The 17,381-nt window shown below is 44.3% G+C and overlaps 1 protein-coding gene, 1 non-coding gene and 1 pseudogene across 3 annotated transcripts in view; 2 read left to right on the plus strand and 1 right to left on the minus strand.

Moving 5' to 3' along the window:
* The window catches only part of LOC134948515 (selenide, water dikinase 2-like), a 46,759-nt gene extending 29,439 nt beyond the window's left edge, over positions 1 to 17,320 (minus strand). Inside the window, exons 1-4 of one of the 2 annotated variants that reach the window (XM_063936536.1) lie at positions 17,011 to 17,320; positions 12,927 to 13,030; positions 9,471 to 9,578; positions 8,506 to 8,660 (exon numbers count right to left, since the gene is read on the minus strand). In XM_063936536.1, coding sequence (XP_063792606.1) covers positions 8,506 to 8,660; positions 9,471 to 9,578; positions 12,927 to 13,030; positions 17,011 to 17,269 — 626 coding nt within the window. In that variant the 5' untranslated portion in view covers positions 17,270 to 17,320. Of the gene's footprint in view, positions 1 to 8,505; positions 8,661 to 9,470; positions 9,579 to 12,926; positions 13,031 to 16,876; positions 16,981 to 17,010 lie in introns of those variants that run through there. The other variant, XM_063936537.1, reaches the window with a different exon arrangement.
* LOC134953807 (U5 spliceosomal RNA) lies at positions 82 to 189 on the plus strand (annotated as a pseudogene).
* LOC134953745 (U5 spliceosomal RNA) lies at positions 1,796 to 1,912 on the plus strand. The gene has a single exon (XR_010185750.1). It is a non-coding gene; the product is annotated as a U5 spliceosomal RNA (small nuclear RNA).
* Positions 17,321 to 17,381: the final 61 nt, after the last annotated feature.

Raw genomic sequence — 17,381 nt, forward strand, 5'->3', positions numbered from 1 at the left:
TAAGCCACCAGAGGCGTAGGGGGGTTAGTAGGAATTTGGTTCGGGTTTCATAGGCCATGTGAACTGCTTTTCACATAAAGATTACTCTGTTTTTTCTTCACAGCGAATAAATCTTTAGTTTTACTAAAGATTTCCGTAGAGAGAATCAACCTTGAGTTTAATATTATTATGCTGTTCACCAATACAATATATATATATGACATGATAACGTCATAAGGCGTGCAATGGCTGTCCGTGGCCTATTGGGGTGTCTGTCTGCATAGCGAGTAAGGCTCTAGTACAGACCAAAAAAATACCATTGGCATCGGAGTCTCGGAAGTTATTCCGCCAGCTCTAACAAAAGACAGTTTTCCAGAGGAATTCCCTTTGGGTACCACAGTGCTTATTTAACTGGTCTTATAATGTAATGCACGATTCTATGTCAAATCTCACACCGATAACCACGAGTGAGAAGGGTTCATTAGACCAGCACTCAGATAGTGCAGGGTTGTTGCGAACATACATTGCTAAATTACAGGGAGTCAATGTCTCCATTGTTCCACTTAGTAGACTTTGACCACTATTTAATCGTTTACAATATGACGCCATCCGACATTGGTAAATGCGTCTGTGTCAAACATAAAGACCCATGAAACATTTGGGTCACTAGACATTACGGTTAAAAGAAGCTACAGAGTATATCTGTAAAGCTTCTAACGACGTTTCATCGTCGCCAGTTCAGCACGACAAGGCCACAGCTTGTTGGTCCTACATTTGATATTCAGCCGTTAATCGAAACGGAATTCTTGTGCCGGCATTTAATCCCTTTAGACTTCAGTTTCAAGGCGGTGATACAAACACTCACGCCTTGTAACGACAGGTCGCTACGGTCTGCAAGCCAGTAGTTGATGACCTCTTTTCCAATTGTGGGAGCGCGTCTTTACATGTTACCTTTGCGGGGTTTCCAGACTTCAACAGGGTCATGACTGCCTCTGTCGAACGGATTGGCAGGTAGCCATTTGGTCTCTACTGGGTTTCAGCTGTCTTTATAATACAGGCAGAGTCAGGGTGGCTTATTCCCCTCTGGTTGGGGTAACCAATCCATACAGCTCCGTCGCAGTTGCAATCAACAAATCACTTACTGCAGTTTGAAAATGGATTTGCTGCGGGTAGTATTGGCATATTGGAGCCACAAAATACTGGCATTTGCAATGCGTATATACCCATTCCGGTTTGTTCATCACAGGTTTTAGCGTTTGCAATTCGCCACAACCATTAACCATTTCATGTCTACCGTTGCTTATCGCTTTGGGTGTTTACCAAAAGTGATGTTGGGATGATAGCTCATCTCACATACGAACTCTGTCTCAACAAAGTTCCTCTAAACTTGCGCTACTAAGGTATACTGCGGTAGCAGAGCAAGTTCGAAAACAATCGCATCTAATTCCGTCTAAACGATGTCAATGCCTAGGTAAGATGATAAATACGGTAAATCAAAGACTTTTACCTACTACACCAGCAATAACAAATGTACGTCTAGTAATTAGTGCAAAACACGCACACTAGCGGTACATTGGTGTATTCACCTATTACGAATAACGATGTGTTTTCAATTTAGTTCGCCACCCTTCACTCGCGTTTCCCACAGAGGGAAAAGGGTGCATATACTCTGGACGACAGTCGCAGAGGGTCAGGATTTGTAGTTAAAATTAGCAACAAAGGTTCTAAAACACGACAGATTGCTGTCGATAAATGTCCTAGAACTCTGGGCATTTTACAATGCAATACATAATTCGCTTTCAGTCTGACCAGGTATATACTCTGGTTTCTCTTCAGAACGAATAAATCTTTCGCCTTTTACTAAAGATTTCGGTGGAGAGGAACAACCATGAGTTTCATGTAAATTTTTGATGCATGTCCCACGCTGGCCTTAAGCAGTCAAACAAGGCAACGGCAGTTGCATACACAACAACCAGTGAGAACCAAGTAGCCGCATGGCAATGCGGCAGGTAACTCAGATCCTCAATGACTCAGAACACCATTATGTGAAAATGTCAAGAGATCATTATGTGAGTGGACATCTGTTAGACAGAGGATCTCACCCGTCAGGATTTGGATCCTGAAAACTGGACATTAAATCTAGAGGTGTTTCATATGTGAGTCCACAGAAGGGGGTTACCCTCAAGTATACATGATGGCATCTCGCCACAATTACGAAAGTTCAGTATGTGTACAAAACAGATCACAAGGGCAGTGGCGGTGGAGTCTCTCACATTCATGTGGTCATTCAGCATCGTGTATCTGGCTCCACCATTTTCCGCTGCTCTCTCCGTTGTCAAAACGGATCATAAGACAGTTTGTCACAGTCATACTGGTGGTATCTCATGGGTTTCGGAGAAGTTGCTTCTCGAATTTTCAAGGAATACTTGCACACGATCTTGGCCCGCTCATAATACGTCCAACCTGTTACATCAGGGAACGTTAGTTTACCCATAGTTCCCTAGGTACCTATTATCTAGGTACCGCAGCTGCGGTTGACGGGGTGAGGGTTCAGACCGCCCTCTTAAGAAATTGAGCATTACAGTATCGGTTATACTAACCATGTTACGAAATAGTAAGCCGTTTAAGGCAGCTCATTTTTACAAAATTTCGTGTGCTTACATAGGTTGTAAACCTCGGAAGTTCCAACATCATCCTTCAAGTAACCCGTATTCTGTTAAACGGGGTGGGATGGAAAACTGCGTTGATCTGCACGAAGAGTGCAGATATCTGTGTGGTAAACTTATTTTCAAAGACGTTTGCTTCTATTTGCGTCTGTACACATCTTTCTACAAGGTGTCATCAAAGTTCACACTCTATTTATCCCACCTACAGCGCCAGGCGACTTGAAGTTGGGTTCAGATTTCTTACAGTTTCATATTGTGAACCCTTTCAACAAATGGGAATTAAGTTTCTCACTTTGGAAAACAATTTTTTCTTCTAGCCTTGGCTTCGGCAAGGGTTTGTTTTCATATTTGGGTGCCTTGTATTCCAAGCCACCGTATTTCAGTTTTCTCATGACAAAGCAGATCTTCGGACGAATCACGCTTTCGTATTCTTCACATCAATGTACCAATAGGGGTTCCTGTGTGGACAGCACATTCTAGAACTGAATGTGGTACACGCATTACGCGTTTATATATGTGCCGAACGTCAACAGTACGTGTTATGAATACGTTGTTTGTTCTCTATGATACTGCCAACTGGGGTTAGCCAGTTTCTCAGCAGACATTATCGAGTTGGGTAATAATGATGACTACAAGTCAGGCTTACCTTAAGGCTAGGTTACAATCGCCTACGTCAGTAATAACTCATCCCACAGGTTCTGTGGGAATGTCAGACCCAGTGGGTCGTGGAGTGTCTAAAACGCGGCTATATAGCCTTCATGTGCACCATGTTTGTGCACGTTTACACGTTATAAATGGTGGCGCCATCAGCATCTAGCCTTGGGCTGCCTACTGTTACAAGTATCAAACAGCTCTCCCGCCCACGAGGGAAGCTTTGGTACGTCCCAAGAGTACTCCAGTGACCCCTAGTGGATGAAAAAGAAAATAGGATTTTGGTACTTACCAGGTAAATCCTTTTCTTTGAATCCATAGGGGGCACTGGACGCCCACCCAGAGCAGTTTACCTGGGTTGTTTTAAGCTCAAGAGAGCTTAGGGTAACAAGTTTTACTTGATTGATATTAAGCTCAGAGGAGCTTATGGTAACACATTTTCACCGATTGGTTCAAATTATAAAGTTCTATCGGTTATGGTGTCAACTGTTTAGTTGACAGTAAGGTTATGGGTCAACATTGTTGTTGTCCGTTATGTTATAGGTATTCTCCATTGTCAACCTCTCTATATCGTTCCTGTTCGCTCAGTAAAAAACACTGAGACAGTACACTGAGGTACTCGGGGATATGGAGGGGTGGGAGGGTCCTAAATTTGAATATTCAGTGCCTTTGTTCGGCTCCGCCCGTCCATATCCCAAGAGTACTCCAGTGCCCCCTATGGATTCAAAGAAAAGGATTTACCTGGTAAGTACCAAAATCCTATTTTCTATACCTCGCAGGTTTAAGTCTATTTATCCGTTTCCAGACTCGGTAACGTGTACATGGGAGAATCCACCAATGACACTTCAGTGTCAAAGCTTACCAAGAAATTAACCATACCAGTGCCAGCAGCTACTACGCTTAAAGATCCTTCAGATCGCAAGATAGAAACTATGCTAAAATCCATGTATGTAGCAGCAGGTGTGATGCTAAGACCTGGATTGGTTGGCATTTGGGTAACTAAGGCGCTCATAATATGGCTTACAGAACTCAAATCTTCTCTACATGATGAAAACCTAATAATTCTGGTAAATCAAATGATTGAGGCTGTAGAGTATCTCTGTACAGCGTCTACTGACGTCTGTCAGCTCACTTCTCGTATTTCATCGTCGCTAGTTACGGCACGAAGAGCACTCTACCTGCGTACTTATCAGGCGGAGGCAGAGGTCAAACGAAGTATAGAGGCGTTGCCTTACGATGGCAAGAAGTTGTTTGGTCCAGAATTGGACGCATGGATTGCGGAGGCTACGGGAGGTAAGTCTGTTTTCTTACCATTGCCTCCACCGGCTCCAAGAAGAAGGTACGCTGGACCTTCGTTCAAATCCTTTAGACCTCAGCCCTTTCGAGGACGTGGCAGAGGATCAGCCACGCCTGCTAGACGTGGTCGAGGACGTGGTTTCCATCAAACCAACACAACTCGCCAAGACGCTAAGGTTACCGACAAGCCAGTGGCATGACGGGTTACCAGCCCATCTCGGTTCTCCAATTGTGGGAGCACGCCTTCAGACGTTCCATGTGGCGTGGTTCCACACATCCGCGGAGGGCTGGATCCGCAATTTAGTGTTAAAAGGTTACAAAATAGAGTTCGACTGTCTTCCGCCTCTGCGGTTTTTCAAGACAGGATTGCCTCTGTCGGACGACAAGAGGACGGTTTTGCAAATTGCCATTCAGTCCTTACTGGATTCGGCAGTGTTGATTCCGGTCCCTGTACACCAACAGGGTCAGGGTTATTATTCAAGTCTGTTTGTGGTACCGAAGCCGGATGGCTCAGTCAGACCAATATTGAACTTAAAGGGGCTCAATCAGTACGTAACTTACTACAGATTCAAAATGGAGTCTCTACGTTCGGTGATTGCGGGGTTAGAGACCAAGGAATTTATGATTGCGCTAGACCTCAAGGATGCGTACTTACACATTCCAATTTGGCAGCCTCATCAGAAATTCTTGCGGTTTGCAATACGCCAGAACCATTACCAGTTTCAGGCTCTACCGTTTGGCCTGTCATCAGCGCCTCGGGTATTCACCAAAGTGATGTCTGTGATGATAGCTCACCTCAGATCCCTGGGAGTGACAATAGTTCCGTATTTAGACGATCTGCTCATCAAAGCTCCGTCTCGACAGATACTTACCCAACATGCGCTGCTAACATACAATGTACTGGTTCACCACGGTTGGATTGTAAATTTCAAGAAATCACATCTAATTCCGTCTCAACGCCTTCAGTTCCTAGGTATGATTCTCGATACGGTCAATCAAAGAATTTACCTACCACAACAGAAAGTACAAATGCTACGCCATCTAGTACAATTAGTGCTCAAGCCACGCACAGTGTCGGTACACTTGTGCATTCGCCTTTTAGGCACAATGGTGGCAGCTTTCGAGGCGCTTCAGTTCGGAAGATTTCACTCTCGTCCATTTCAGCTGAACGTGCTTGCCCAGTGGTCGGGCTCGCATCTACAGATTCACCACAGGGTGAGGTTGTCGCCAATAGCAAGAGTCTCTCTGCTCTGGTGGCTCAAGGAACACAATTTAACCGCAGGAAGACGGTTCGGAGTTTGGAACTGGATAATTCTAACTACAGACGCCAGTCTCAGAGGTTGGGGAGCGGTAATTCAAAATTGTCAGCTCCAGGGTCTCTGGGCGGATCACGAGAAATTGCTGTCTATAAATGTTCTAGAACTCCGCGCAATTTACAATGCGCTACGACAAGCAGTGCACAGGATTCGCTCTCAGCCTGTCCAAGTGCAGTCGGACAATGCGACGGCGGTCGCATACATCAACAAACAAGGAGGAACGAGAAGCCGCATGGCAATGCGGGAAGTAGCTCGAATCCTCAATTGGGCGGAATGCCAACAGGTGATATTGTCGGCCGTGTTCATTCCGGGAGTGGACAACTGGGAAGCCGATTATCTCAGTCGTCGGGATTTTCATCCAGGCGAATGGTCATTAAATCCAGAAGTGTTTCACATGTTGGTTCAGCGATGGGGTTATTCTCAGGTGGACCTGATGGCATCTCGACACAATCACCAAACGTTCCAGTATGTGTCCAGAACAAGAGATCCAAAGGCAGTGGCGGTGGATGCTCTCACTGTCGCGTGGCCGTACAGTCTTGTGTATCTGTTTCCACCGTTTCCGTTGCTCCCTTTGGTGCTAAAACGGATCAAAAGAGAGTCGGTCACAGTCATACTAGTGGCGCCTCATTGGCCTCGGAGAGCTTGGTTCTCGGATCTCCGAGGATTACTCGCAGACGATCCTTGGCCGCTCCCGATACGTCCAGACCTGTTACAACAGGGTCCGTTTCTTTACCCCGATTTAGCGCGGCTGCGTTTGACGGGGTGGCTGTTGAGACCGCCCTCTTAAGAAGAGAGGGCATTCCAGATTCAGTTATACCAACCATGTTACGAGCTAGGAAGCCGGTTACGGCAGCTCATTAGTACAGAATATGGCGTGCCTATATAGGTTGGTGTGAAGCTCGGAAATTTCCGACATCAGCTTTCAAGGTATGCCGCCTGTTGTTGTTTCTACAAACAGGGTTAGATGGAGGATTGCGTTTATCTACACTGAAGGTGCAGGTATCTGCTTTGTCAATTTACTTTCAAAGACGTTTGGCTCTATTGCCGTCTATACGCACTTTTCTCCAAGGTGTACTCAGGGTACAGCCTCCATTCATTCCACCTACAGCGCCATGGGACTTGAATCTGGTTTTGGAGTTCTTACAGTCTTCATATTTTGAACCCTTACAACAAGTGGATATAAAGTTTCTCACTTGGAAAACAATTTTTCTCCTAGCCTTAGCTTCGGCAAGGCGTGTTTCGGATTTGGGTGCCTTGTCATGCAAGCCACCGTATTTGGTGTTTCATGATGACAGAGCGGAACTTCGGACGAATCCCGCCTTCTTACCAAAGGTAGTGTCATCTTTTCACATCAATCAACCAATAGTAGTTCCTGTGTTGACAGCACATTCTGGAACTCTGGATGTGGTACGCGCATTACGCGTTTATGTATCCCGAACGTCTTCAGTTCGTAAGACGGATACGTTATTTGTTCTCTATGATGCTGCCAAGATAGGTTGGCCAGCATCTAAACAAACTTTATCCAGATGGATAAAACTGACCATACGTCAGGCTTACCTTCATGCTAGGTTACAACCGCCTACGTCAGTAACCGCTCATTCCACACGTTCTGTGGGAACTTCATGGGCAGCTGGTCGTGGGGCTTCTGCGACGCAGCTTTGCCGGGTGGCTACATGGTCTTCAGTGCACACGTTTGTGCGCTTTTACAAGTTTGATACTTTTGCGGCATCAGCATCTAGCTTTGGCCGCCTAGTGTTACAAGTGCCAAACAGCTCTCCCGCCCACGGGGGAAGCTTTGGTACGTCCCAAGAGTACTCCAGTGACCCCTAGTGGATGATAAAGAAAATAGGATTTTGGTACTTACCAGGTAAATCCTTTTCTTTGAATCCATAGGGGGCACTGGACGCCCACCCAGAGCAGTTTTACCTACTTGTGGTTAGTTCTGAGGATCTTATGGTAACACACTTTCACCGACTGGTTCAAATTACAAGTGCTGGTTAGGGTGTCAACTGTTTAGTTGTCAGTAACGTTATGTGTTAACTTCGTTATTGTCAGTTATGTTATATGTAATACTCCATTGTCAACCTCTCTATAGCTCCTGTTCGGCTCAGTAAAAAACACTGAGAAGTGCTCGGGGATATGGAGGGGTGGAGTGTTTCTAAATTTAAATATTCAGTGCTGTTCCTACGGAAGCCCGTCCATATCCCAAGAGTACTCCAGTGCCCCCTATGGATTCAAAGAAAAGGATTTACCTGGTAAGTACCAAAATCCTATTTTCTGCATGATAACCCAAGAAAAAGCCACGACGGTGGAGACACTATTTCTTATTGGTATATTATCAGTTCACATATCACAAGTATGTGTTACACCAGGCCTGAACCTAGTCGTACAACTGGATCTATGCAACCTGCTAGCTACAGTATAATCTGATCCATTCTCAGTGGTCTAGGACGGACACACACTCTGTATAATATCTTGTGTGCTGAAAATACATGAATATGATTACAGGAAAGAGACAGCAATGATCATACCGACAATCAGAGCATGTGACAGACATTCTGTATCAGGGAACCGTCTTTAGCAGAGTTTCTACTCACATGATAAATTCATTTGACTGGCAAACCACTGTAGCCACTCCACCAATGATGATCCAGGGGTTTATCACAGTCTGGCCCCCAGTTACAGAGGTGCCACCCTCTTCCGCAGCATCCTTAAAACCTTTAATCATGAGGGGTGTGACTTTCTCCCTCTCCTAAAACAGACAATGTATATGTTTTAATATTTATATATCTAGAACGCGTTGGGTGATTGTCTTGAACATAGTGGGTGGACAGGCTGCCTAGGAGCTCCTCCCCGGCTGAGGTGGGCAGCAAGTCTTATTAAGATCAATCCCACGACTGTTAAGACGAATGTAAGAGATACGGAATAATAATTTTAAAGATTTTTAATAAATATATGAAAATTAAGGATCAACGAATGACGCTATTGTTTTGGGTGATTTTTGGCGAGAGGGTTTTTTTTCAGATATCTACATCTCTTGGTGGGTAACCCATAACTTAAAGAACACTCTAGAGATTACTGTAAAGAGACATTTATTCGAGCGCTCTCCTGACTACCATCTTTACTGTTTAACCATCAGTTCTCAATTGGCAAGAGGACTTGTTTTGGAGATTTGCGGCCGGTTCCTCCAAGGACTATTGTGTCTAAGGCGGTCTTTATTAGCGCAATTTGGTTACATTCTATATATATATATATATATATATATATATATATATATATATATATATATATATATATATATATATATATATATATATATACACATATATATATATACATATATATAGTTTTTATTTTATTCAACACAATAAAAAGTTGCATGGTTATTCAATTAATGAAATCTCCCTCCCCCCCTATGGGGTCTGTCCCGCATTGGAACAGTGTTCCAAATCCCGGGTCTGCCCTGGGATTTCAGTGGAAAAGGGGTATAAGCGTGAGCTCAGAGTATACGGCTGGCCAGCTGAAGGAGAAGGGGGACCTACTGCGATCTTTTAAGACTCACCTCCTCGGTCATCTTCTGGCTGACACTAAGAAGCATCAGCATATTGTCACATTCAGTAATTCCCATGGCGTACAGGTCACTCAGCACGTTAGCACAGGCAATGCGGCCCTGAAAACAGAGACAACCCGTGTAAGTGTTTAGCTCATTCTGCAACTTATTATGCATGCTACACTGACATCTAAAATACAACATAATACAGAAAGAAAATAAGATGACTATAGCTCTGCAGTCCTGGTTGCACACTTCCATGATCAGCTTGTGTGTGAATATATTGCTACAATGGCTAGATAAGGACCAATGTCTGGCCTTTATCAACAAATAGAATGTACTTTAAATCTATATTGTCAGTGTGCGTGATAGAGACTAGCTGGGAGCACGTGAGTATTTATGTTGCTATGGGCAACTTCTCCATTAAGTCTCTCCCTTGAAACTAAAATAGAAGTATATAGCTTTACTTACACAAATCGATACTACTAAAAAGCACAAATACATGTTTCATGGTGTATCACCAGTAATCCCATTGGAAGACACTACAGCCAGTTTCTCCCCAGCCTGAGATAACTGTATAAATGTATGTACAATGTAACGTATCTCCTGTTGTGTCAAGGTGTGACAACTACTACATATATCCCTAGCTGTTATTAGCAGGCTTTTGTAGAAGACAACTGGTGTTTTTCTTTCTGTGATCCATCTGCGGTGGAACTACACATCCCACGATGCCCTAATAGCAGAACTGTGACAGGTTAATTTTTAATTAACTTTTGTGCGCCAACAAAGACATTCTCTCTTCTTTCTTCGGGATGTGTCGTTTCACAAGTCACATAACTGAATGGACACAGAGGACATTTACTAAAGTGCAGGTTTACCGAAGTGGAGATGTTGCCCGTAGCAACCAGATTCTAGATATAATTTTCTCGGAGGTGCTAGATAAATAGAAAATAAATGGATATGTAGTATCAGATTTGTTGCTATGGGTAACATCTCCACATCTAAAATCCTGCACTTTTAGTAAATATACCCGTGGGTGAGCCAGCTGCTTAAGTCTTATGACCGCTTCCATATAATTATGCAGAAAAAGGGAGCAGCTATTGAAGCTCTTGTATATTGCACAGCTATATGTAAAGACATCTACATAGGGCGCGGCCCATCTAGCCTGCCCATGTACACACACACACACACACAGACACTAGGATTCATTTTTGTTGGGAGCCAATTAGCCTACCAGTATATTTTTGGATTGTGGGAGGAAATCGGAGTACCCAGAGGAAACCCACGCAAGTATGGGGAGAATATACAAATTCCATCCCACAGCCTCAGTGCTGTTAAGCAGTAATGATAACCATTACACCATCTTAGCGGACGGAATGGTGCATGCACAGAAGTGAATGTATGTGACTTGGTCGTATCTGCTTTTCTGCTAAATAGGACGTTTTATGGCAGTGACTGGCTGATGATGATGCAATCGCACGTAACTGTACTGACTTGTGGGAGTGTTGTGTGCAGGTTTCAAAAGTGTGATTCTGAGTCATGCATGTGGGGAAGGGAAGCCAATTTCGGAAGGATCGCTTGCATATAGCACAGGGCTGCTACAAGTGCAGATACTATTATGACCGGTGCAGCGGTTACTCGTATTAAGTGGGCTGTGAGGCTTCTGTGACTGCCCGCAACTACTGCCGCTTTGTGTGCGACTCAGGATACGTCTATAAGAAGAACGCAAGCAGGCAGCATCTGTGCGCTTAGATCAGTACATTAACCTATGGCTGTCTTGTGAAGCCGTTGAGAAGATGTAGGGGGGAGATGTATTAACAGCTCACTTTTCTCTGCACTGTGGGGGAGATGTACTAAGCAGTGAAAAGAGTGGAGAAGTGAGCCAGTGGAGAAGTTGTCCATGGCAACCAATCAGCTGCTCTGTATAATTGTATAGTATGCAAATTATAAAGGTTACTTCTATGCTGATTGGTTGCTATGGACAACTTCTCCACTGGCTCACTTCTCCACTCTTTTCACTGCTTAGTACATGTCCCTCTATAATACATCCTGCATCACTGCAGCAATGTATTAGAGAGTCAACAGAGGCGTTATAACTCGCCACTCCAGCTCTATTGAATCAGCTCTCGAAAAACAGATCTCAATGCGAGTGAACTGCGCACATGTGAGCATGTCCGGCGCTGGGACATACAAGTAACCACTGCGCCATTCTCAGATGGCACTGTGTGTTAACAGACAGAGAGCTTAGTAAGAGGCCATCACAGTTTGCGGCCATAGATGGAAATGGTTGCGTGGTGATTTAAGAGACACATTTGGCGCTGCTAAATAAATCAGATTTCTCCATGTACTGCCTTTTAATACATTTTGGATAGCTGTAATAACCCCTTTTTCGTTGAAAAATGCAATGGGGGGGGGGGGAGACGGACAACTCAACTCAGAACTTTATATATTTGCCCCACAGTCATCTAATCATGGCCAGAGAGTGGTTCCCAGACTGGGTGCAGGGTCCCCAGGTTGGTGGTCCAGGATCAAATCTATTTATGCTGGTGGCTAATAATCACAACGTATGTGAACAACAGAAGCACCAACCCATAACTGCCCCAAGGTGACAGGTGAGCACAATTTACTTAATAGTCAGTATTTCTCAATAAGAAACCTTTGGCCTGGGGGTGCCGTAAAATAAATAAAAAAAAAAAAAAAAAAACCACTGATACTCCAAAGTGCTGTAATACAAGAAAGTCTGGAAACCACTGGCCTAATACAGGTTGAGTATCCCATATCCAAATATTCCGAAATACGGAATATTCCGAAATACGGACTTTTTTGAGTGAGAGTGAGATAGTGAAACCTTTGTTTTTTGATGGCTCAATGTAACAAACTTTGTTTAATACACAGTTAATAATATTGTATTAAATGACCTTCAGGCTGTGTATATAAGGTCTATATGTAACATAAATGAAATGTGTGAATGTAGACACACTTTGTTTAATGCACAAAGTTATAAAAAATATTGGCTAAAATGACCTTCAGGCTGTGTGTATAAGGTGTATATGTAACATGAATGCATTATGTGCTTAGACTTAGGTCCCATCACCATGATATCTCACTATGGTATGCAATTATTCCAAAATACGGAAAAATCCCATATCCAAAATACCTCTGGTCCCAAGCATTTTGGATAAGGGATACTCAACCTGTATATTGCAGAAACTGCAGCGGATGCAGGGGCAAATCATTAACCAAATAATGTGATAACTGTGCGAACCTACATCCACATCATGCATTATAAGCACATTCCTGCTCTCCCTCCTATAGATGCAGGCCCAGCAATATCATGGTGACTCAGCAGATGGCTACACACAAGAGGCAGCAGGAATGAAATCACACGGGACTGATTAGGAGGATTAGGCTGTTATGTGTTTTCTGCTTACAAAGGTTACACAAAAGGTTTTGGGTTTTTTAGCTCACCTGCATGTAAGGGTCTTCAACAGATGGATAGAAGAAGTCAGTGGTCTGAACCAGGGATAGTCCCCTGTGTCTTAGAGGAATCACACACGAGTCCATCCCAATACCTGCAGCAAAAGCACAAAATAGAGACATTGGATACACAGGTCTAGATATATATATATATATATATATATATATATATATATATATATATATATATATATATATATATATATATATATATATATATATATATATATATACACATTCAAAATTTTATGCAAGCCCAGCACTCTATATAAATGATGTACACAGCCCCGGTGCCATCCAAACGGAATAAACAATGTGTTGCTGCGAGAGGTGGCACTCAGAAGACTTCTCAAAGAAACACACTGCACAAGTACAGTACTTCTTTATGAGAAATCCTCTGAGTGCCACCTCTCGCAGCAAATATATATTATATATATATATATATATATATATAATATATATTTTATATATATATATATATATATATATATATACATATATATATATATATATATATATATATATATATAAAACCATCACACTCCCTCAAAAACATAGTATGCAGAGATGGTAGCAACATGGTTGTACCTTATACAAAATAATAACGCAGACAATAGCAGCCTAGTGCTGAGCTATACACACATCAGCATCGGCAGCAGAAACGCCTAGTTCACGGCACCCACCCCTACACCTCCTAGCAGGCATTTGAGCGCATAAGCGCCTGGGGTCATCTGGAGACCAGCACTACATATAGTTATTACTACAACTGCTGGTCTGTCTGAGCTGTACTTACATGAATACGATCTTACTGAACACGGCCTAAATGAAATCACCCCTTTCCTCCGGTGTCCTGTCTTTGCCATGGCGAGGACTAGGAGCTGTATGCGGAAGATGCGTGCAATCGTTCCAAAGACACAGAGCAAGGTACACTAAGCAAGCTGGTGCGCTACTCTCCTGTGCAGCTCTCCGTATACCAATAAGGGGTTCCAGTCCATGGACAGACAGGGTCTAGTTAGACAGTTAATAGTTCTACCCCATATGGTACGAAGGTTCGACACAAGGTTTTGGTGGTTCCCCCCCCCCCACACAATTTTTGCTTCATTTACCATCCACTTGGACTATGACTGGGATTAGTAACCCGTGCCAAGTGGAGACAGCCACCTTGGCCAAAGCGTGGAGAGTGTATGTTTTCACCAATCGTGGTCACAGACTGCACTTAGTAATATTTTATGTGGGAATATCTGCATTAATACCAGACTGGTGCTTAAACTTACAACAAAAGACACAAGATCTTAAGTGTTGTCTTTATAACATGCAAACTGCACTTAAAATCAGAAAAGGTGCCTTCATTTCCCTATGTCAATCACAGTAACCTAATACACTCATTCTCTTTTCATTCTGCCAAAAGCATGGATTACTCCTAAAACAAGGAGGGGAAAGAAAAGGCATTGTCTGAAGAGTCTATGGGCCTAAAAGGCCCTACACACTGGCCGATATTCTGAAAGATATGAACGATCTCGTTCATAAATGAACGAGAACTCGTTCATATCTTTCAGTGTGGAGACTCCAGCGATGAACGATGCGCGGCCCCGCGCTCGTTCATCGCTGGTCTCCCGTCGGCTGTGCATGCAGGCCAATATGGACGATCTCGTCCATATTTGCCTGCACTTTAATGCAGCCGGGTGACGGGGGGAGTGAAGAAACTTCACTCCCCCCGTCACTGCCCCCCCGCCGTCGGGTCGCTCGTCGGCCGTATCGGCCGTCGGGCATCTCGGCGGCACCTCGTTAAATGTGTAGGGCCCATAAGTCAGATCTGATCGCAGCAGCAAAATCTCTCTAATGGGCAAAACCATGTGCACTGCAGGTGGGCCAGATGTAACATGTGCAGAAAGTTCGATTTGGGTGGGTTATTTTGTTTCTGTGTAGGGTAAATACTGGCTGCTTTATTTTTACACTGCAATTTAGATTTCAGTTTGAACACACCCCACCCAAATCTAACTCTCTCTGCATGTTATATCTGCCCCACCTGCACTGCACATGGTTTTGCCCATTAGAGAAAAAAATTGCTGCTGCAATCAAGTCTGAATTAGGCCCTAAGTGCCTGATTCAGAGATTGACTCAAATGCAGTGGCAACCGCGATCCCGTAGGCAGATGCTGTGTGAACATATTAAAACGTCACAGCCGATGGGATCTGCATAGAGAAACGCAATGGCAGTGTCTCAGATCTGCCGCTTGTGCAGGAACCACCATCAGGCGTACATAGTGGTCACAAATTGTGACACGCCCCTGAATACTGAGAAGCGGAAGGGATCCGACATCTATTTGAATACACCCCATAGTCTCTCTCCTGCATTCCAGTCTGCACTGAGGAACTTTGCTCTATATTTAACTAGAATAAGAAAAGGTAGAAATTGTGCTCTAGTCCTGATATGAATACATAAAAGATCACAGTAGTAACACTTTACTGACTAACATAGGAGGACATGAATAATCGGAACATGTGGCTGCATATAATTCAGTCTTTGTAATTGCATGCAAAGGGATATACAAGCACACGTCGTCACATAGGGACGTAGTTTTGTGTAGGTTTCAGTGTCAGTGGGGTGACAAAGTCCACATACCCAGAGAGCAGCGTCAGCAGTTTAGATAATGAGAGCCAGCACTCCAGGAACACCTATGCCAGTGGTCTCAAACTGTGTGACGTGCAACCTGAGGTGCCGCGAGGCACTTGCAGGGGTGCCCTGGGTTGGTGGTCCAGGACCAATTCAAATTATTTATGGTCAATGTAATAGGCAAAATCAGTACTGGTGGCTGCCAAGCAAACTACGTGGACAAACAGAAGCAAATCCTGTCCCTCACCACATAACTGACCCTAAGGATGGCATAAACACAACTTACGTAATTTAATATTTCTTTCTAAATTTCTCAATAAGAAACTTTTGGCCTAGGGGTGCCGTTAAGATTTTTTTGATACTCTAGGGCTCCGTGACTCAAAAAAGTTTGGGAACCACAGCCCTATGCCGAGTTAGTTAGACTGTATTTACCATCATTTATCACTTGTAAATATAAAATATATAATTCGGGCAAATAATAAAGGGGTCATTGATAAAGGACCACATTCTGTTTTCATTACAAACATACAGGTCTCCAGAGACTGGAAGTTCTTGTTTGACCAGCGGTCTTTGAATAACATCATCCCTACGGAACCTTATTTCAGCATTGTTATGCAAGAACACTTTGCAAAGTCACTTCCTTAAAGCTTCCCTTTGTGGTCAAAACTGTCACCGTGATCACAGATCAGAAACATGGCAAGTAACGTGAAACAGATCACCGTTGCTATGATGGACCATATTGCACAATGACTTAAGAATAAAAAGTAGAATGCCTTTGGCGCTTGCATAAATGGAAATAAAGCATTTCCAGCCTCTTGGAACAGTGTACACTGAAAGCATGCGATGCGCTGCCACAGTCAGCCTGGGAGTGTTACACCCATCGGGGATCCTGGGGACCCTGCAAAGATTTAAAAAAAAAAAAAAAAAAAAGACTACAATATCTGCGGCAAACAAACAAATTGTACCTCCGCTGAGGGCAGAGCAGGCTGGCACAGAGACCAGCTGCAGCTTTTGCAAAACTTCAAAGAGTGGGACAACAGCTGGTCCTTGTTTGCAGAACGTGCAGGGAGTTATGGTTCTACAATGTCCTAAGATCCATCACTGGTCCATGTCTGCAATGCAGCATGCTGGGGTTTGTGGTTCTAAAGAAACTGTGTAGCCCTAGGCTCAGGTGACTGCAGTACACCATGCTGGGACTTAGTGCTATGCTCAGTTATCTGCAGTACGGCATGCTGGGACTTGTAGTTCTACCAAAGCTGCACTACCGCAGTCTCAGGTGTCTGCAGAACTTCATGCTGGGACTTGTAGTTATACAAAAGCGGCATTACCCTAGTCTCAGGTGTCTGCAGCACAGCATGCTGGGTCTTGTAGTTCTGCAAAAGATGTTTAGCCCAGGCAGCGGTGCCTGCAGCGACTTGTGGTTCCAAGCTGGGTCTATTACAAGAGCTGGTGTGATGCTCACCTAGCCGCGGGTTCCCTCCGTCCTGCAGCACACATAAACCCTCCGACTCCCCTCCGCCGCCCGCCTCCCGGGGCTCTCCCTCCTCCAGTCCCGTCAGGAGCCTGAGCAGAGTCTCCCGCGGGACCTTACACCCTCAGCCCTTCATATCGGAGAACGAGGTGAGGCGGAACTCCGCCCCTAGCCCCAGGGACTCCGGGTCGAAGGGCCGGTACCCGGGAAAGTACGGAGCCATGGAGGCAGGCAGCGATCCGGCAGCCATGATGGCAGAGACACAACTAGCGCGGCAGCGGCGCCGCTTCCGGAGTCATAATCCAGATCATGTGACGAGACACCCACGCCCCCACTCGCGTCATCAGCGCGCATGCGCCTCT

Source organism: Pseudophryne corroboree, chromosome 8 (genome assembly GCF_028390025.1).
Source record: "Pseudophryne corroboree isolate aPseCor3 chromosome 8, aPseCor3.hap2, whole genome shotgun sequence".
Lineage (NCBI taxonomy): Eukaryota > Metazoa > Chordata > Amphibia > Anura > Myobatrachidae > Pseudophryne > Pseudophryne corroboree.